General features: G+C 36.8%; 1 protein-coding gene across 1 annotated transcript in view; it reads right to left on the reverse strand.

The window, feature by feature from the left end:
* Nucleotides 1-22,500, reverse strand: part of LOC149284313 (RNA-binding protein with multiple splicing-like) — a 69,319-nt gene extending 46,819 nt beyond the window's left edge. The window contains exon 1 of the mRNA XM_089496893.1: nucleotides 22,438-22,500. Coding sequence (XP_089353019.1) covers nucleotides 22,438-22,500 — 63 coding nt within the window. The remainder of the gene's footprint in view (nucleotides 1-22,437) is intronic.
* Between the last annotated feature and the right edge of the window lie 1,026 nt (nucleotides 22,501-23,526).

Below are 23,526 nucleotides of genomic sequence, written 5' to 3' on the forward strand. Positions count from 1 at the left end.
CCTATTTGCCACTCTGCCCCATTATGTGCCTTTTAACCCTCTATATGCCACTCTGCCTCCAGAAATGTCTTATACCCTCCTATATGCCACTCTGCCCCATGATATGCCTTTAATCCCCTATATACCAGAGTGGCATATAGGGGGTTAAAAGGCATTTCTGGAGGTATTTATATATATATATATATATATATATATATATATAACTGCTAACAGCAATCACACTCCTATCAAGCCAAGGCAGCCAGTAAATGCTGGAACCTGGGGATGATAGGAGTCTGAGTACAGCCTCCCTATGCCATGCTACCACCACCACCCCCCTTACACATCCATACTAACACACACTCATTCACAAACATTTAAATACTCATTCATTCCATTAATCACAAAAACCCTCCCTCCCCTTACCTGAACTGCAGATCTCTCTCTCGAAGACTTCTGCAGGGGCCCGGCTGTGCGAGCAACTTCTCTGGCCCCGCCCCCAGAGGAAGGAGGGGGGAGGCAGAGTTATGTGACACTCTTCTAGCTTCCTGTTCTCCTGCTGCTCGCGACCAAAGCACCGGTAAGCAGCCTGGCCCCAGCGGACATTTTGAGGTCTGATTAGAAGACGACCTCGATTATAAGACGAGGGGTATTTTTCAGAGCATTTGTTCTGAAAAAAACCTCGTCTTATAATCGAGCAAATACGGTATTGGACCTTACTGATGCAGTATAACTACCTTTTGTGTTGTTACTGTGCTCAGTCCTGCCATGGTGTATGACTTTTGACAACCTCACCTTCAACAACCTCACCTTGTGGGTGAGTTTGGCTGTTCCTCACCCGGTTTTATTCCTCCTACAAGGTTGCACATATCAGTTAGTTTTCCTTCCAATATTCCAGGACCAAGGATAGAGGTCATCTTATTCATCATATTTTTCAACTGAACAATTAATAGTTCTTAGCAAGTAATATACTGGCAAATGTGTCTCACAAATTGACTCACTTTAATTATAGTTCTGGTTAAAATAACACGGAGGATCTTTGTAAAAGCAAAGACGCCTGCGAGGAGGTGTGTGGAGGAGGAAATGTATGGCTGTCTATAAAGCAAGAGACCTTAATTATATATAAACGTAAAACCTGGGAAAATCTTTCAATCAGCAACTACGGGAATCTCGCAAGCAAACTGCAGATGGAATGTTAACGGGTTAATTTAAGAGGAAATACAGTGGAGTTTTGCTTATAAAAAGATAGCTTGGTTATATTTACTACCAATCAACAAAACACATTGTAGTCACACAGTGTCAATGTCAATTCAGCATTAACAAGTTTCCGCTTAAATGAGCTACTAAGTCTTAAATAAAGCTTTATGACATTTTTCCATTAATTTAATTAATGCAAAAAACATAAGTCCTCCGTTGCCTTCCTGTGTCCCTGACAAAGTCACTTGGTCCCTCCTGTTTCCTAGGATTGGCATGCTAGACTGTCCAACAGGAAACTGTACTAAAAGCACATTTATGCTTAAGGCACATATTTGATCTCACTAAAATAATGATGCATTGTAAATTATTAGACTTTTTTTTTAATATTATCTATCTCACTCAACTATGAATTAAGCAGGACCAACTTTGACCACTGTAGGTAGTAAAGTAAGTCAATATGGTGAAATGTTTCATCCAAACTGTCTGTTTAGTAAATAAACTACAATTGGACAAATCACAAAAAAAGTGATTATGGTTCAAAGTTTTAAAAATGGTTTTATTGCCATAATAAACAACAGAATGTGAGTGCTGTTTGTACCATTTCTTTAGCTGCTATAGTGATAAGACGCCTGTTCGAATTATTCTGCAGTTCTCTCCAAATTGTGTTTTGACCAACAACCTTGTCGAAGAAAACACAAGTATACAAAAAAAAAAGATCTTAACTTTTGTCGATACTTTACATGTACCGTTTTGGAAATTCCTAAGAGCCATTTCCTAGAAATAAAAAAGCACTAGTTTCATTTTAAGATGTTACCTAAATTAGGCCTCTCAAAGCTAAATAAAGGGAGGGCAATCAGTTAATAATGATTCTTGTTTACTTTAAGAAAGTTGAAGCACAGGTCAGCCAAGTTTCAAACTGAAATAAGGTTGCATTGTTCCACAAGTGCAGGGAGTGATGCGGAAGGAACACACAGAGCAGGCAGGGCAAGAGCTGCATTGTGGGAGTATGACTTAAAAAAGATTCCTTATCTACCCAAGGGAAAAAAAAAAAACACATTTCTCTTTACACCGCAGACCAAAAGTTCCACCAAACCTACATGGACTATTAACATACTGTAGATGGATTGACGCAACAATGCTGGAACCTCACCAGAATTCTTCAGAGTTCTTCAAGGAGGAGTGAACAAATACAGTGCACAAATTATAGGTTGTTATAGTTGAATATATTAAATAGGTTTAAAAAGCAAAATCCTTATTTAACAATGTAAAACCAACAACATGCCAAAGTTAAGTAACCTGGACAGATTTTTTAATGCAGTAGTGTCATGAGATGATGTGGTTATGAGGATGTGGTGTATAAACATGTCTTTTTTTATTAATCTGAACAAAGGGGAACTATGTGTAAATATGTATTTCAAATTTATATTACTAATATAATGTTTAAGTGATACTCAATAAAATAAAATGTTTCGTAAGGATGACACTGATCACTGTACATAATTTAAACCATTTAAATCAAAATACATGGTAACTTGTGTAGGCAGAAGTCCCATTCAGGGTACTGTCCCTTGATAAGCAAACATAACTAAAGCCACTCACAACCTTTCCTTTTCTTATAGGACAGTCCTGATTTTTAGGCAATGTCCTGGGGTGCCACCCTACTATCCCGCTTTTGTGGGCAGTAGAAATTATGAGCTGGTTGGAAAGATCCTCTGATCTCCCCTGACTGGTCCACCATGCTGTACAGCACAAACTTCTGTCACCCCCCCCCCCACATTTCCACTTTGCACTACATTGAATGTGAGTGATAATGAGGGTAATGTAGGTGCCTTGTCCTGACCTGGCTCTGCCTCTATCTATGCCCTGTGCCCCATCTCTATCCCACCCCTCCAAGTAAGGCATCCTGATTTGGACACCTGAAATGTTGTGGGGTATGGTATAGTTGACCAATTGTTACTGATCAACATTCTGATCAACAGAAAGGCCTAAGTGCCTTGATGTGCCCCATCACTGTCCTGGTGATATCCAAATTTACAAGCACTGTACAAAAAGAATGTAATTTGAAAATACTGTTGTCTCATACAAAAAATATTTACATTTGGCAGTATTTTTTTATATACACATACTAGATACACTGGTGTAATGGAGGCCCCTCGGGTCCTGCATTGGGAAAGGCACCCTGCTCAGGGCAGGCCTTCAACACCGCTAAGCCAGCCCCGCAGCCAGGGCTCTATCAAGCTCAGCAACAAGTATGCATGTTAATGTGTGTAGATGTTATAATATGTGTGTATATTAATACACACATACAAGTAAGGCTGTTTGTGTCAGTCACTATATGTGTGCTTATATTTGTGTGTGTGTTAAGTACGTTAAATATGTTAGTGTGTGTGTCAGTATGTTATGGATGTGTATGTGTTAGTATGTTACTGTGTTTGCGTCTGTGTGTGTGTGTAAGGATAAGCTTGGGGGCCTAAACCATACATCGTGCAGGGGGACCCTTTGAATTTTTTGTTACGATACTGACTAGGTTTAAGATCTAACACTGAAAAGGTAACAAAGAGTTATCAGTTGACAGATATGGCTTTGAAAGCTAAACATTTAATTAAATGATTTTCTAAATTAATAATTGTAATAATATAGTAAAAAACAAAACAACGTTCAAGTCTTTACAAACGTAACTATCTTTTTTTATACTCCTCTGTGGTAGTACATTTCCTTTAAGATAATTCCCTTGCAACCTCCAACTGAGGCGGTACCCCATAAATATTGGTGTTCCAATATACATAAAAACAGCATGAGTAAATTTTGGTACTATAAAAAAGACAGGGGCATAAGTTTGTAAAGATGCCAGTTCCTTTCTTAAACTCTGTTTATTCACATCAATACTTATATGGAAAAAATAAGCAATTTGTCATTTTTGGGACTCATCCTCCTTTAAATATAATATTCCTAGTTCTGCCAGGGTCATAAACGAGAAAGACAAAAAGAACATTAATCTTAAATTTCTCCACCATATGTTTTGCTCTGGAATTCACAAATAGCTATAATTAATAAATGATACACGGATACAGAATATCAAATATCTGGTATTTAAAATCAGTCAGCAATTTCATTTTTTTCCTCTAAGCATTTTGCTCATTCCAAAATTTTACCATAATCCACTTCACCTTTCCTTCCTAAATTGACTAAGGTAAAATTTTCAGTTGTTTAAGGAAGAGAAAATAAAAATAAAAACTTTGAAAAACGAATTTGTTTCATATATAAGGTTAACGAAAAAATGGAAGACAAGTCATGTCATAAATGTTTTAACAGTACCATATCTTTAAAAACTATTTAAAAGCACTCATGTTGCAATGTATCCTGGCACTAAAAAAAATATATATCATATTTACTAGTAAACAACATTATCTACCACTAAAATGTCCTATTTTGAACACTAAATTTAAAAGATTTTTAGCATGGCTTTATACAAATTACAGACTAACACAAGCACATTAAAAGACAATTTCTGGAGTCGTGACAAAACCTTGAGCCTCGTCATACATACCAAATGACTGATGCTTGGACCAATAAGATTAATTTATTCTCTATCTAAACATATGTGAGATATCTCCCAAGAGACAGCAGCTTGTCATTTTAGAGTTATGCGTTCTGATTACAAGGTTGTTCAAAAACCTACCATAACAATCACAATTTAATGCTTCTGGGATCCATTTTCTATGCATGAAGTCTGAAACTGCAGTTTGGAAAAAAAAAATTCTCCCAAAATAGCAAATATTTCCAAAACAGGTAAAACGGACGTGAATTTTCAACGGGGCAAATTCATCAACCTTATTTGACAACAGCTAATAACGAACAGCTTTGTCGTACTTGCTAAATTCCTGTTTCCAAATCAAGCATGGCTGTAAAGCTGTCCTTCTACTGAAGGCCCGATAAATGGCTTGTACATGCATGACACTGATAACATCGCAAGAGACTCAATATTTTAACGAGCGCAGATGTTCACTGATATCCGTAAATCTGTGAACATTTAAATACGTTATGGTATGACTAAAATGGAAAGAAACTTTAGAAAATGTTATCTTGGCTTTCATGGTAAATTTGGATCCAAAATGACATTATTTCTTGGATGAGATTTAAAAAATAGATTTTTCTTTTTTTTGTAGGCTGTTGTCTGCCAGGGATTAATTAAAAGTAAAATATGATTGTAAATAAGAAGTAAAGGTCAATTTTATATATATACATACACAAATATATGTGTATAACTAGTAAACAGCTATACGAGATCTAAATGGATTTATAAACAGCAATTAATTCCCAACAATTACATTTTCTGTGAACTCCAGATCCATTTCTTCTTTCTCTGTGCAGCTGGGAACTGTTCGGCTATGCACACTTACCTTCTACTCCTCTCTCATGTAAGGATGTCAGGAGCTAACCCCGCCCCCATGTGCAGCTAGCCACACCCCACACATTAGTTGCCCCTCCCACATGCATGGCTAACACTGTCCCTTGGCAAACCACTCCACTAGAATAGGAAAAGCTCTGGGTACCCTGCCCAGATAAGTTCCTAGGCACAGTTACGTCCTGCCCAGTACATTTCATTTTGGGACCTCTTCTGCTTAGACTTGACAGCGTAAGATTAAAATAGTTTCCAAAGACTCAACATTTTTTTCTGATCCATCACAGAATTTGTCCTTTCATGAATTCATAGTTACATATTTATGGTATACATATTTTTGTTATAACGTACCATAACAAAACATTTTACTTAAATCTAGTAAAAATATTAAAAGTAATAAAGGGACAATCATTTTATTAATTATCTTGAAACCAAATCTGTTTACTGTTTTTTCTCAGCTTTGCTTGTTCTATATTGTCAGTAGAGCATTCAACAAGCTAGCAGTCATTCGATGGTAGTAAGCCAAATAGGCATTAATATAAACATATCCCCAAGGAACAATCTGCTCCAACACAATTTATGTTCTCAATTGAGAAAATAAGGATAGTAATCACAGGCTGCTCTGAGAAACCCGAAATGCAGTTTGTTCTCCTAACAAGGTCATAGTGGCATTAATAAAAATAATGGAACCATCCTTGCTTTCAATAGGTTATAAATCAGTAAAACGATACCTTCATGTTGCACAAGGCTGCATAATATTTTGTTTCAAGACGATTTACCCATTTTGCTTTTATAGGCATGATTTTATTTACGAAGCGTTGAAAGTAAATATTTTATTTTTTTAATAATAGGTTAGAGACAAAGAAAAATGCAATTTCTTTGTCAACATTTGTAGGTCTAATTTCTATTTAGAATTCTTTTAGTATGAACAATTAAGGAAGCCTCATGTGTGTCTAAGCAAATGGAAGGGTGACAAAAAAGCTGATATTTGATCTTTTCAACATGTAGTTTTACACCAATTTTAGAAAGAAATCTCTTCGGATTTAACAATCAAAAAAAAGAGCAACAGTGCTTTATGATCTCATAGGCAACTGAAATCTGATTTATTGATATTTCAGAGTCAGTCTTGGGAATTACAAATAAGACAGATTTTCATGATCCCCTCGTGTGATCTTCTGAAGCTCTTTCATGGACAGGTATGCCACAATGGCAAAGCCTGTACTGCGCTCCTTTATGTGTCACAGCTGTAAAACAAACTTTACGGTTTGTTCTAGAGGTGGACAAGTTGTCCTAGGGCGAAACAAGACTTTGCTATCATGCCCATGCACAAGTTGATCCAATATGCCTACCAAAGACTTGCTCTTATGGGCAGCGGTGGCTTTGCAAAGGTTGGGTCTTTAGTAGCTTAGTACTTACTTACAGTTTTCACCCTCATGTTACATAATGGTATTTACCAAACACTCTGCTTCAATAGGTCACTAGCTAACAACTTTAGCGTCCCCATTCTGCGTCCACATGTTAGGAGGTTAGGTCTGACGTTCAAGACCATGCTGACGCCTAGCTTTAGTTATGTCATTTTCTTTGCAGTTTAAGTGTTACGATTTTTTTGTAGCAAGCATCTAATAAAAATACAATATAGTACTGAGTAGACCTACGTAGTATGATCCACCTACCCAGAGTGTGGAGTTTGAGGACTGGTGTTTAAAACTCCAGATGTAAATGGACGGGGCTGCTACCAATATATTATCATGTATACGTTCTGTGCAAGGACTGTGTGATTTATTTCTGTCGCTAATAATGTAATACATTTTCATCACCTGAAAGAAGCTCACCAAAATATGGCTACATCTTAAAATATGTTTTCCTTTTTAAGAGACTGTAACTAGCTTATTTGAATTTTTGTGAGGCCTACAAAATCTTTTAACAGAGGGTATGATATAAACAGATTAAACATGGTGTTTGACTTAACCCTTGTGCTGAGGGATTCAACGACTTTTTTCCACCTTCCTTACAAGTCAACTTGTAATTACAAATGTGTTGAAAAGGCTATAATCTAAACGCACGGGATAATGGATCTTGTGAAAGCTATGTAATATTATACATCATTACCGAGTCTGAGTGAAAAGGCGAAACTACTACGCTGGAACTCTGGAGGACTGTCAGGTGAAGAAAAGGATTTAGAGAAATACTCGGGAGGGAGGGGGGTCTTAAAGTCTGACAGTTTGGTAGATATACAAATCGTCTCTATGATGTCAACTCTTCGATTATCACATTCATTGTGTTATAACTTTGTGTATACAACACATTCCTTGTCAACAGTTTTAGTGAGAATTTCCAAAGCAAGTCTGTTTGACCCCACAAAAAAAACTTTATCCCAAAACGAGCTTTGAAGAGCTTGTTCACACCGTGGCTGAGCTACCTGTTTCACTTGTGCCATGTAAGCCTGAACTCACTAATGCCTCAGTGGAAGTCCTGGGCTGTCTAGCTTTTCCTAACATCCTAGGTCAAGCTATGCATCCTATGACTTCCAATAAAAAATAAAAAAAACTCAGTAACCCCTTCAAGCTCAACGACCTTGGTAACTGCCTAGTTTGCATATATATGTTAGGATCGACTGTAGCATATCCGACTGAAAAGGTTCGAACACTCCCTTTTTCTGAAGGTTAAGAACGATCATGTAGAGCGACTGCCTTTTGTATGCGATTCAAATACATGATTCCAACCACATGTGGAATTATTTTGTTATCCAAATAAGAATATTGCTATTGCTATTTTTAGATGGCTAAGCACACACCATAACAAATTATTTCATCTTTTTGCTGCCAGCAAATTGGCTAAGCTCTTTTTTTCACAACTTACCCCTTCATCATGTATGTAACTATAATTGTCATCTCAGGAAATACTTGAAAGAAGATTTATATCTTAATATATATTGGCGTGTATTGATGTGTATTGTGTACTGCACGAAGTTGGAACCTACAGACATCTGAATGCTCTTGGCACGCTATAATTGAATGATAACACACGTGTAGGTAATACTATGTGTGGAAGCGTAATAAATCTTAAATTAACAACATTTTTAAAAACAAAAATACTCCTTCTTTTCAAAAGGTTTGGGCCAGGACAGGGCACAGACAAACAGAATCATAGTTATAACCAGAAACAGATAGGCAGATAGGTAGATTATGGTAGACAGGCTATGAAATCAACAATTGTGGCCACCTTGCCTCATACTGAACCAAAACTCTACAACATCCGAATGGCCAGAGGGGTAAGGTAGGTGGTTGGACCTTCCATGCCAATAACCATAGCATTAGGACACCTGAAATGTTGGTGGGGTGGCAATGTAGAAGGTGACTGGTATGAAGGCAGGGTGAAGTCAGCAGATTTGGACAGAGAGGTAGGCAACAAGTTTTTCTTAAACAGACAGTTTACAGTCCCCGAGAGCCCCACTAAAAATACTTCATATTCAAGTACATTGTGAGTCCATTGATATGCATTGTTCTAAAAAATTACGATAAAAGCACTTACCTGAGCTATTATCTGCCTCCTCTGTAACGCAGGGGAAGGGGCAAATGTTTATGAATTCCCCCATGCAGTTACAAGGGGTTCACAAATTTAAAGGGACCTCTCAGCTACCATATGCATTAAGCGCATATGATGGCTGGAGTATAACACTTTTCTGCAATTGGAAATGAATAGCTGCTGGCTACCTATTTGTACAGCTTGCGCGCTGCAATAATTTACTTAGCAATATGTGGAAAACATTTCCAAAAGCTAGCTAGTTCTGACAAAACCATATCCATATGTGGGTAACACAATCACCTGACATGACACAAGCACTGATGACTAACGCATGGAACCACAACTTAAGAGGTGAAAGCGATACACGCAGTCTCATTATACTGCCTCTTGCACAACAAACTAGACTGGGAAATAAGATACTGTACTTTCTGATTAGAAAAAAAAACCATTCCGAGCACAGATTTACAGGAAGAATTTAATTTAGATAGTCGTATTCATAGACATAGGTGAGGCAAGGGAGGGCATATCAGGTCAAGTATGCATCAGGACAATAAATCATATATATGGCTTGGGTATTCAAGAAAACTCCCTGGTGGTTTTTATTTTGGAATAAAAAAACATAGTTTTATTGTAAAGCAACTGGTATGAAATGGTGTGGTTTAACATTTTATAAACCACTTTCATCTCCTCGCTCTTTCATTTCGAAAGGAGGTGTAGGATGTCCTTTCCCTTTGTAAGTAACTGCACAATATAGTGATGCTATATCCAAGGGGTATACTTTAAATACTATCTCTCGTTTTAGGGAACTTGAAGAAAGCCTGTGATAAAGGCATGTGATAAAGCTACCCTAAAAACATTAATAGTTACAAAGCAAGTTCAAGAGAGCAGACTACATGCGTCATCCGGTTCTTTTTGCAGTCACTAAATTATCTTTTTATTTATCTTTCTACCTTCGCTTTCTTTTTGTGACATGAGTTTGTTTAACCTATAAAATCCAGAGCTTTCCCACACTTGCAAAGCCTGTATACCCATAATTTATTCTGTAACGTGTATTTCAATAATAATTTATTCTTTAATGTTACAGGACATGATCCAAATGAGAATGCAGAAATAGTGAGGATACAACGCAGAATATCTCGTAGAGTTAATTTGGAGCTGCAATTGTGTAGACGACACACCAAAATGCTACTTAAAAACCTCATAAAACACAATAAACTGCATCGAATACTGTGAGTTATTGTATGGCTGTTAATGGAGGAAGTGTAAGCTATGCATTGCTACAGGCTCATAGCTGCCAACAGTCTAGATTTATTAGGAAGAGACCCGACTGCTGCCTCACTGGCTAGACGACAGCTACAAATATTACATTAGGTGGGCCATGAGATGAGGAGTATAATAGAGTCAAATGAAATGAATGAAAGTGTTGTAAAACATTTTATAGAATTATAGTTTTTTTTTAATATACATCTCCACTTTAATAAAATTAATTGTTCCTACAGGAACAGGACTCGGTTATAATAAACTGGCGATATTGCTGGTAGCAATAGAGGGATTTTACTTCATACGGTGTATGTTTATGGAATACTGTGGTGGATTTACGCGCGGCCACAAAGTAATCTTACAGCTCACATCATCAAGTCTATAAAAGGATTTGTTCATTGTTTTCGGCAAACCTTTGTCACTGGAACACAGTACAGCGCAGCCAAAAATGCACAGCCAGACAATTAACAAGGCTTTAAAATACCACAACATGCAGTAATTCATCCAAGACCCTGCTCAATAACCCCACTACACTCATAAAAGGAAATCTGATTTTTAACTTGAGTGCCGGGGATCAGGGCACCCCCCCCCCCCCCCCCCGAGGAGGCCTGACCACATTTCCTAGTTTTGCTATACTTTAGGAAACAACTTTAGCGACGGCTTAAACTTTATCTAGGAAATCAAATATTTTTTGCAGGAAAAGTTACGCTGTTCATAGATACTTACCCAGTCTCAGTAAACACTGTATAAATGTAAAAACATCAAAAATATTTGCCCCATTATTTCTTAATATATGCCAAGCCAAAGCTCCGACCCCCTTTTTAAATGTATCCAATATATATGAGTGTAGATACATGCAAATATATAATTATAAGTAGAAAATTCACATTTCCAGATGAGATTTCCCTCATCGTCATTCTGGTTGAGAGTGACTGGAGTTGTAGACAACAAAAGCATCAACCTATTTTTTTAAATGTAAGATTTAATTTATTTAAATACATTTATTTGATAAATGTGTTTTTATTTTATTAATTTTCTAGGGCTAGGAGGAGGTTACAGTGTGTGGGAGTGCACTTATGACATCAAAAATATTGATCCTGCATGTTAGCAGGGATCAGACTTTTCTCCTGTAATAACAGATCATCAGCAACAGATCAGCATTCTCTCACCCCAGCATGGAGCCTTGAGTGCAAACATAACTATGGATTTTGGAGAGGATTCATTACATCAGGAGTTGGAAGAAATGTGTTGGAGATTTAAACATTATGACATCACTTTCCAACATGAGAATCACAGCTAGAATGGTTGAGAAAACCTTGCATAATGAATCACTGAAATGCCTTTCAGTATACATTATACAGGGTCAACCCCGGAGTTCTGGCAGGAGAACCTCACTTGCTCTTCTTAATGCATAGTGGAACCAGGAGAGTTAAATGTTCAGTTCCTATGCAAACCGTTGTTGCGCATACAACGTTCAGAGATTCTACAGAGCAGGCTATAGTGGGGTAATGGCTCATTTTTTCCAAGACACATATACATTTCCCATGTTCCTGATGAGCGCATGTGAATGCGTAAGTTATACATTCCACTTACTGCAGGGCAGCACTTCAAATGAGATCCTAAGCACCATCAGGGAATCTGCACAGGTACAATGCATAGGGACCCTATTTTCAACTGGGTTTTTTTGCAGCTTATCATGGAACCTCAAGTTTTTAAATATATAACCTAGGATGTAGAAACATGCTGCACGTCTAACCAGATGAGGTCATTTCTAAAATTACAAGTTTAAAACCACAAATATCTTTGTTCTCGACAACTCTCTTGTAACTAAAAAACAAACAAACACATAAATGAGAAGAAACCTGAAAAAGTGCATTCCGCAGTAAATGGATATACAAAAAAAGTACATCCATTTATAGCTACAACCCATAAATCAATTTATTGTATCCACAGACATCCACATCTAAATATTTGCATTGGACAGAATATACAGGATCCAATGACTCTCATTCAAGTGAATTACGTAGATACAAACTGTATATCTTACTTTACTCATTTGTTTAAACAAAAACTGTCTCTGTTTATACAAAGCTATCTCTAGACATACTATACCTAATACTAAACCTACTTCGAATGTAGAGGAGGATTTTTTTTATCTTGTCTTTAGACAAGATTGGTTATTTGCCAGTTTTCTGATCGGGCAAGACTATTTCCAATTGGAAAATCTATGCTTCGTATAAACCTGCCAAGATTCCAAAAAACAATTCCTGGACCAGTTTTGTTATCAATTAGCGGTATACAGAACTTCTAACTAACATAGTGTGGAGTGTGCAGTTGAGCTACAAAGTTCAACTTTTCGCCTGACTTCATTATGCAAAGGCTAAGTCACGATAAGCTTCTCCTGCAAGAACAGCAGAAAAATTTGGCCTCTGTCATCTTCATGCATCATGAGTGTCGGTCTTAGTGAAGAGAGATATTCCTACAAACTTACAACGAATGCCTTCAGATGGGGCAAAGGAGCTTCTCATTGGGTCTGATTATGGATGTACAAAGATGACATTGGTTGGTGGAGGGCATGTTAGGATTTATGTTAGAGGGAGAAACTCTGTAAAGTCATTATAGCTGATAACACTGGTAAGGAACCAGGAATATAATAGCATTGTCTTCTTTGTATCAGCAATGACACCCCCCCAACAGATGCAAAGTTCTTGGGATGTAATATTATATCCTAAAAACACATTTTACAAGATGTAGCTGTACATCCTAAGTTCACGGAGAGTTTAATATAATTATATCAATTTACATAGTACTTTATACCAGGGCTCGACAAATCCCAGGTCGCCATGGCGACTCAGAATTTTGTCCTGGCGCCTAGGAGTTTGTCAGCCTCTTACATCCACAAAAAAATGCCCCCGCGTCACCATGCGGAGGCCCTGCTGCTGCTGTCTGCCCAGGATTCTGGGCAGACAGCACAGCCACTCCGAGCCCGCCCCCGAGCCTGAGATCACTCCCACGGAGTGATCCTGTAGGCTGAAACCGCGATTGCAGGAAAACCTGCAATAGCGTTTTCAGCTGCCACAGGCAGCTTCAGGAAAGGGGGTTCAGTGTGGATTGGGTCCCCACACAAGTGTGAGGACCTGACACAACACCCCCCTGCTGCCTGATCGCTCCATGAGAGCGACAGGGCAGCGTTAACCCCTTCAATGCCGCAATCGCGGCATTTAGGGGTTAATTCCCATTTTGTAAGGGGCTCTGCTGCCAGGCAGACCAGCAACAGCACCCACAAGCCCTTTGATGACTCCTGTAGGCATGGAAGCCTACAGCAGTCATCAGACTCCCCCCCTGCAATGGCTGGTCTATAGACCAGCAATTGCTTCCCAGCTGCCAGAGGCAGCTTCAGGGACAGGGGGAGAGGGTTCTTTGGTCTCCACATGAGTGTGGAGACCAGCCCCAACACCCCCCTGCTGCCTGATCGCTCAATGAGAGCGACAGTGCAGCGTTAACCCCTTCAATTCCACAATTGTGTATAACACATTCGTGGCATTGCAGGGGTTAACATTTAAACATTATTAAAAAATAATAAAAAATAAAAAAAAACAGCACTGACCTGAAAGTCCAGGGTGCTTCCAGGTCAAATGCTGTGAGTTTAGTAAGTGGGCTGATGATGATCAGATCACTCCTAACCAACTGTTAGTTTAAAAACAAATCCTGGCTCCTAACTTTTTTAGCTGGCGCCTAGATTCACAACAAATTTGCCAAGCCCTGCTTTATACAATATTAGTTTTGTGAGTAAACCCGAGAATAGTTCAATAGTTAAAAAATAAAGAATGCACGGTAAATCATCAAAAGGGTTTCCAATATATGCTGGGTGCTGGAGAGTCAACAAGGGGTTTATTAAAGTTATTATACGTCAGTGAATAAAGGTTTTTTTCTTTAGGGATTGTTATCTCTTTGAATTTTTATCCAACATGATTTAGGCCTATATTGTTTCACACGGGGAATATTATTAGTTCTATGTCAGTCAGCTAAAAGACAAATATGTCTATAGTGGTTGCTCTTTCTTGCATCGCTGACAATAAAACTGCATTTTATAGAAAATTAAATATAAAAAAAACACATTACTCCACTTATAGTAATAGTTAATTCCATTAAAATTATATTTGCTGTTCCATTTGGATAAAACATTATTGCATATTAGGCAAAAAAACCTTAGTAAGTCATTTTTTCCTTCCTTTAAAAGGTTACGTTTTTACAATTTTTTTTATGGCAACAAAGCAAAAGTGACCACTAAGCTATCATATAAATTAAAGTGTATATGATGGCTGGTGTACTGCTTTAACAAAGCATCTGTAACATACTGAGACCAAAAAAAACAACAATATGGCTTGGGGAAGCACGGTATTTTATTGGAAAAAGGGATTGGGCTTGAAAATATGTGTAGGAAACAAGCCTCTAAACACCTAGTCTAGAAAATATTTAACATGTTTTAAAATTCATGTTTATGGTATGGTATGCAAGGAATAGCACAGAGGTGACTCCAGAGAATTGGTGGTCTGAATAAGAGTACATTATCATACTAACTTCAATAATTCACAATTAATGGTCATTACAAATGTATTCTTTAGTTTCCAAAACATTTTTCTAAACGGCTAGTTTTCTAGTGTAGCTTTCCTCAATGCTCAAAATGTGATTTTTTAAAAATCTGCAAGAAAGAAAGGGGAATATTAAATGGAATTTAGTCCTTTGTGTGGAGGGTATCATGAACGCCACTCCAAAAAACCAATGATGTGCCTCCCTAGAACTTCCTAAATGTTACATGGTTGAAATATATGCAATTATGTACTACTGTTAAGTTTGTTCCCTGTGAGTACATAAGAACTTTATTTTACTATCTACTGACACTGAAGTAGATTAACTACTTCAGTGTCAGTAGATAGTAAAATAATTTTCATGGCAAACCCATTGCAGCCAGATGACTTGCAAGTTGTGGTAGATGACCAGTTTGTGTAGACCATCATCCTGTCAACATAAGCTTGACGTTTTATATTATGGCTAACTGGCAGCACAAAGATAATATTTGGATTCTGTAAAACACTTGAACCTAACTGCTGCCAGGAAGATATTTCTGTGAAGCATATTTTTCACATGTTTAAAGCATTATTACATGCCAAACCAAAATGAGCTATGAAACATGCAGTGGGGTAAGTAAAAGGTACACAATACACAGACTAGAGTCTCTAAAACAAGACATGTGGACATCCAAGTCTTTTTTTGTCCTCCAGTTGTCAACTACAACACCCAGGAACCTCAGGGGCCACAGGCTGCATTCCCTTGTTGAGTAGGCTCTAGGCAGGTATAATAATGCAGCTTGTGGATCTCTTATTTTGAAGGTACAGGACAAATTGTTGGGCTAGTGCCAACATCAAACTACAGGTGGTTACAGCTGTGTTTTGCCCAAACAATGCATCAAATACAAAAACTGTATTAAGAGTATTAACAAGTAAAGGGTGTGTTGCAGCTCGAAAAGTCATGTAATTCTTCAATTTCTAAAGATTCACGCACAATTTTCATTTGCAAAAGCAACGGAAATAAAAAGTAACATTTGATTATTTTTTGAATGTCATGTAGCAAAACAGCCCAATCAAGAAACGTTTTTTTCTCAGTGATCCATCTGAAGAAGAGACCTCTGAGGAAGGGATAGGCTAAGTGGCCGTACAAGGACACCAGTGTCCCTGACAAGGTTTGTGAAGGTCCATAGAGCCTCATTAAATTGTCCACCACAGTAAATTTCCACCATGTGCAATGTTGGTGCCTACACATACCCAAATACTATTAAGTTTCATGGGAATTAATGGCACGAATGGTGTTATTAGTATGTAATGTGTATTTTTCTACTGTAATTTACAAAGAAAAAGAACAACCTATGACAAATATTAGTTGATATTCGTGGAGCTAGGGAATTATCACATACAAGCACAGTCAATTAATGAAAAAAAACAACTGTTTAAACCCTTACAGGCCAATAACAACATTTGATGGGAAATGTTCTAAACACAAAAGACATGAAGAGTGGTCACGCAATAATGGTATTGCTTCTGGAAAAACTGTGTCGCATTATACAATGAGAGGCAAACAGATTGATAACCATTCCTTGTACTCAGTACCAAATGGTTTCCTTGTGATTTAATTGCCTGTGAAATGCCTGAAGGGTGGTGGGAACTTAAATGTGTTCAAGATGGCTCCCCATATGTTATAGTAAAACATTATAATAGCAATGAGCAAAACCGTAAGCCTACCACTGTCATAGATTTTATAAAGATTTGTGTACAACACAGAGCTAGTCAGTTTATTTCATTTCGGTAGCATAAATATTGATTTCAAACATAAACAATGACTTTATGTTATGGAGTGAACGATAACACAATGGCTTAATATTTATCCAGTTAACCAAATATTTGCCTTCATTATTGAAGAGCAACACAAAGAGATGGCTCCCGTCCGAGAAATACCTCTCAAGCAAGTCTATGCACATATGTACGATTTAAGCTGGAGGACAGCCACCATTATAGAACATTGTGCTTAGGACTGTGAGGAGAGACAGATCATACCTCAGTCTTCATTTTGATTTCTTTGTTTGTCCTTGTTTAAAGGTGACATGGAGCAAGCTGGGAAGGTGACTTCTTGGAGTGATAATGTGAAACTAATCTGGTGCTGATGGTAAAGCTATTAAATAGCTGCCCCATATCTCTGGAATCTACTCCCAAGGAACCTTCAGCATTCACCCTCCCTCCCAACATTCAAGAAACGTCTCAAAACTCACTTCTTCAGAGAAGCATACCATCTTAGCTGCTAGAACTTCCTTGTCATTGATACATCCACCACACTACCTCTCACCCTTTTTCTGTGCCTTATGTTTGTCACCCCATTCCCTCAAGATCGTAAGCTTCCGAGCCGGGCTCTCTCCAACTAATGTATTGGTTTGTCTTAGTCTGTAAATTCTCGCCTTGTCAGACCCCTTGAATATATGTATTGTATTAAGCTCTGCGTAAATTGTTGGTGCTATATAAATAAAAGATAATAATAATAATAACATATACTTGTGGACTGCCCTGTGACTTTAGGTGTTTAAAACACACCACTTGTATCATAGACCATGTCATAGACAATAGTGTCCGTGTAGACCTACCCCTGAAAGTCGCAGTTTACTTATCCTTTGGTTCCACTGAAATCAATAGGATTGTGGCAACCAATCACTACCTGAACACTGCTACAGACTAACACTACTGCTGTTACTTTAATTGGGGGTTAACCTGATAGTAAGTAAACAGAGAAACAGAATTTGATGGTAGATAAGATCCATTCAGCTGACCTAGTCTGCCCATTTTTCCTGACCTAAAAGACTAGCTTTATGGCTATGCCATGCATGCTTTTACTCTCGGTGAAGTCCCATTCTATAATTCAACAAAACTGTTCTACTCTCGCTTCTGCTCATTAAAAAATATAGACCTTAGCAGATCTGCCATCTTATTCTCTAATCTGAAATTTCAATTACATAAAAACAACAGAAACTTTTGAAAGCATTTACTATCATAATGAACTATCTGTGCTTGATCTTGTGTCACGAGACACTTAAAGATTTTTTCTTAAAATTATCAACACGGCATTTTTTTGCATTTAATAGTCCCAGGAACAGGGGATGACTGATGATGACAAGACGGCTCTGCCACTTTAAGGCCAGCTGCTGCTCGAAGACATATTGTATGTGCGGCCGCACGCTGAACGATCTGATAGGCGCAGTATCAGTAAATATTCGGCCACTCCAGGCCTGCCTAGGAATGATATTTCTAAGCCACATTTAGTTATAGAACAGCAAATGTACAGGAAAAGCTTTGCCATCAAATAGTTGGTAGATATTGGTTGTACAAACAATTTTTTTGACGTTATACATTTTTTGTAATGGCCTTAATAAGTCAACTAATTCCACAGAATCTAAGCATGGCTGAAAACTGTAAAAGTATTTATCTACATAATTGGTTTAGAAATATCATGAAACGCATCTACAAGTCAAACCATGTGAACAAATGCTTTTTATAGACAATAAATATTTCGTTAAGAATGTTACATAATACCTTTTTTATTTTTCCTTTTAAGAAAATATATTCCTTATTCACAGTTAAATCTGGTTATTGTATACGAATTATTTTTAAAAAGGTATTTTTTTATGGCTAACATGCGTATTTTATGGTGTATATATATATATATATATATATATATATATATATATATATAATTTTATACATATTTTTATACATATATTCAACAATCCAGAGGTATTCCAATACTTTACAGACTGAAAATGTGCTCCTTGATTTATACACAAGAGTATTGGAAAGATAAGCACAATACTGTTCTCGCATTTCTGACCTCCAACTGACTTTGTTTAAGGAAAAATAGGATCAGACAAAAGGCCATGAGTCGCTGTTAGTTACTGACAATCATCTATCGTAACAAGCATATCTATAAGTATGTGTAGCTGTTACATGCTGGTGCTTTCATTAATGTATACATTTGCCGCTCCCTTTATCAACTGAAACTGTAAAATTACCTAACTGTATGTTTATACTTGCAGTTTGACCTAAGACAATCAAACCGGTCTCAGGTTTCATGGCACACATATTAAGATGTCTATACTGTACACAAATAACTGAATTAATATGCTCAAATAAATATTCAAATGGAAATAAGAATAATCACACATCATCTCTATGCCAAATGTAGCTAAACCCATGGCTAGGTCATACTGTGTTTTTAAATTACCTACACTGATGATACAGCAAGGACCTTATTGGCTATGAAGTCACTGGAAGGTTCACAGTAGCCAAGGTGACATCATACTGGCCAAGAGAAGGCCACAACTGCTTATTATGTATTAATTAGCATTAATATTCATAATTAACTCACTAGATGGATGTGAACGATAAATGGGTAGGCTGATAAAATATTGTTTTTTTATAACTTAATAACTTTTATACACATTTTATACTTGTGAAAAATATTAATAATATTAATTGATTTTGGAAATGTTTAACAATTATATGTCATATTCAGAGGTATTGCTGCTATAGGTAAATCACAGAATTCATATATTTAATGATACATTACACTTTTACTACATTTCATAGGCAGTCAGCTTTATCTTAAGGATCTTAACTTGCCAAAATAGTTGTTTGGAACATTTGCACTCTTTCTACTACACAATTATTACATTATGTTTTATGAAGGAAAATAAATGGAATAAGAAAAATACGGTGGCAGATATGGTAGTAGATTTTAAAGATATGATGAAAGCTACTAAATTCTTATATACAATAAATATATAATGAGCATTCTAAAAAGTAAACTGCTTCTTAATTGTTAATGATTTACTCTAGCTTGGAGGCTCTAGTATATTTGCTATACAGTAAGGTTGTCTGAAATGTAACCCTATGGTGACCTTCAACACAACGCAGAGATTAATCAATACGATGGGGTTTATTCATTAAACAGCTGAGTTACGGTGAAATTAAAAATATCACTGCATTAAGTATGCATTATGGGAGGCCACCTAAGACAAGACAAAAAGCACTGAACAATTCACTTCAAACTATACATTTAAATCTTAGCAAATTTGGACCTCATAGGCATCCTTATTATATATGTGAGTTATTCCAAAAGATGAATAACTAAAGAGTGCTCACGAGCCACGGTATTCCGTTTGGAGTCAAAACAGTTAAAGTACATACCACCTGATCATTACTACTCTTGTTCAGTGAGGTGGTTTAACAAGCAGAGTTAATAAGTTTGAGAAGGTTGGTCTTAGAATGAATTCCATTGAAAGTCTTTGGACTTCCTGACCACAACTTAAGAAGCACCGGAGAGCCAAGGGTATTTATGTAAAGAACCACAGGATCTGCTCACTCAGATATGGTGCATAACATGCCTGTTTATAATTTAGCCCACTTAGTTCCAGGGGCAGTACAAAGAACTCAAAACAAGCAATGCTATGCATGCTTACACTCAATACATTGACGTTGTCAATCTTGGTACGTTAAAGAAATTATCAATATGATATTCATTATTTCTTTTTGGCACTGAAGTAAAAAATAGCAGACACTTAAAAATATAACACAAGATCTGTAACACAGTCTTTTTGCTAAAATGAACGCAGAAGTTGTGAATAGAAAAAATCCAGAGATTTTTCCTTAGGATAAAGACTCAATGAAGGCTGAAAAAAATGAAATGCTTCTGAGAAAGATGACAAGGGACCTTTATCCGACCCAGTTTGGATCTCATGCTAGCTTTGTTGCGCATAAACAGTCATTGTTTTTATAACAATATATTACAATATATATTATGATCACAGACAAACAGGCTTTTTGGACCATACCATGTTAAGGATATGGGTGAGATCACCACCAACTAAAGTTACAAAAAGTTTATCCGTAAAGTTGTTAGTTGGCAAAATCTGAGGAATTTACTATTCACCAGGATACACTGACATCCCACCAAAAGTGATCCCTTGGGTTTTTATCCAAGTCTGACAAGTTCCTTACCAGGTTACTCAGAATCCTGTGGCCACTATCAACTTAAAACAACACAAGTATGATCCATGATGTAAAGGAATACTATTAGAGCTAGCTACAATTTACATTATTACATTGTAAAATTATTTCTGCTTCAGAATGATATAAGACCCTCCATTAAAAAGCTAGACAACATCACTTTGGTAAATACTCATGGCCCATAATTATCTTCTCTACGGTGAACTTGGGATTCGAGTAACAGACCTCAAGGAGTTATGAAGTTACATATTACAGTGATAAAGCCCACACTGACCCACAATTTCTATCGTTGTCAGCAGTGAGATTTGCTATTCCACAGTTAGCAAAACAGTGCCTCACATGTGGAAGTAAAAGATTAAATAAGTCATACTGCAATGCATTACCCCATTAACATTCCCACAGAAGTATGACTCAAACTATGGTTTGGAACTTCCAGAAACATGAAACATGTACTTTTCCCCCATATGGGATGTACACGCAAGGGCCAACAAAAAAAAATAATCCTAGAATAAAACTTTTTGTGAACTGCCCTCAGCTTTTAAGGAGAGGATGCACAGCCAAACTAAAGTCTATAATGATTACGCAACTTTAGAAAAATGATCCTGGCAAAACTCCAAATGACTCCTTGTAACTACATGGAATCATGATGCAAAAGAAACAAAAAAAAATTAACACACATCCTGCAAAAGTCCTAAAAATGTACATATGCAGATGCACTTATCTGACCCACAGGACAGAGGCTTCTAAGTAAGTATTGTGCAAAACAGTTGTAACATAAATATGACAATAATGTCTTGATATATATATATATATATATATATATATATATATATATATATATATATATATATATATATATATACTGTTTTTGTCTTTTTATTATTATTATTTATTGTTTTACATAGCTCCATCAAATTCCGTAGCGCTTGTCTTGTATAGGTTTGCCCTTCCAGGCACCTATCGCAAGGGCTCCACTATGTTCTATGTATCCAAAGCACTATGTCAGAGGTCACAATGGGAATAAATCAGGAATAAACCGTTTACACAAAAGCCACATATTGTGTATATAGGCTATTGCTATTATTGGGCTTCTCCATGGATCGTCTGTATAAGTAACACTTGAGTCCCACCAGCTGTTAAACAGGCATACGTTCAAAACTAAAAGATTTTGAAAGTCCCTACCATATAAGGAATTACTAGAGAATATACATTATATATACACACACACATACATATATATATATATATACTTATATATACCTATCTACCAACATATATATACATATATAGATATATACATAGTGTCACAAATAGACAATCAGCACTCAGTAATGAAGCACACACACTTAGCATATTAACACACACACATATATATATATATATATGTCACAATAAGGGAATTCCAATAAACAATCTCTATGTCATATGTTTATAGCCCATACACAATGAAAGGCATGCATGTAGTACACATACCTCCTCTTCTGGTAGGCTGATGTCATCCTGTGGGCTTTCTTTTTCTGCTATAGTGCTGTTCATTGTATAGCTGGAGTTGTATGCTCAGAGGAGTCGCTCCTAGCACACTTACTTACACAAGGAAAGTGAGAGGAAATAAACTGCACGATTGAAAGAATGCAATCAAGTAAATAATTAGTTAAGGGGGGGAGGTAGTAAGATCCAAAAGTTAGAGAAGTTTTTTTCTTTAATTAAAATGAGGAACTAGTTGAGAGAGTGATAAGGAGGAAAGCATGAGTGAAGAGGAAAGGGAGGAGAAGGGGAAATGTTTCTTGACTGTTGGTGATTAGGGTTAGAACCAGGCTTTGGTTTGTGAAGCTTTCAGGAGGGGAGGGACTGGAGTCAACTTCAGAGCTTGCTAACTAACTCCCAGTTTTGTGGGTGGGAGTTTAGAGAGAGAGAGAGAGAGAGGATGGTAGGAGCGAAGGAGAAAGGGAGAGAAAGTCAGCATCACTTCTAATTACTTGGTTTAAAAAAAAAAAAAGTCTGAAAAAATAATGATGATTTCCAGAGAGGGTCAAAAGGTGAAGAAGAGAGATAGAGGCAGAATAAGGGTTGGTGGGAGGGAGGAGGTGATAAGGGTATTTTACTCTGCAGGCAGATGGGGGTAAATTCTCCAAACTTGTCTTTCTATAAACATTGTTTGGAAGGTTTGTGATGGTTTCTACTGATTATAAATCCTATGATTATGTTACTTTGTAACTAGCAATGTTAGTCACGTGTGTGTTTTTATTACTGTTGTACTGAGTATGCATGTGTTTATAAATTATGGTTTATAACATACTCTAGCAAACTTTATTATATAATATATTTATTACATATTTATATTGGTTCCTCAGGTGCACAAGTGATGTGTACTTTTTTATTTAAAAAAAAAAGTAAGAATTCTGATGTTACTGCTAATTTTGCTACAAATGTCATCACACTGCACCAGATTAAACCCACAGTGTTACTCATATGCACATCTGCTTTTACAAATTTGCCATTTAATTTATCTCCAAAGTCAGATTTAGCTCCTACAGTCATTCCTGCCTAGTTAAATTGACATAA

The sequence above is a fragment of the Sceloporus occidentalis genome, unplaced genomic scaffold (assembly GCF_023333645.1).
Source record: "Sceloporus occidentalis isolate IW3139 unplaced genomic scaffold, rSceOcc1.0.p SCAF_95, whole genome shotgun sequence".
Classification (NCBI taxonomy): domain Eukaryota; kingdom Metazoa; phylum Chordata; class Lepidosauria; order Squamata; family Phrynosomatidae; genus Sceloporus; species Sceloporus occidentalis.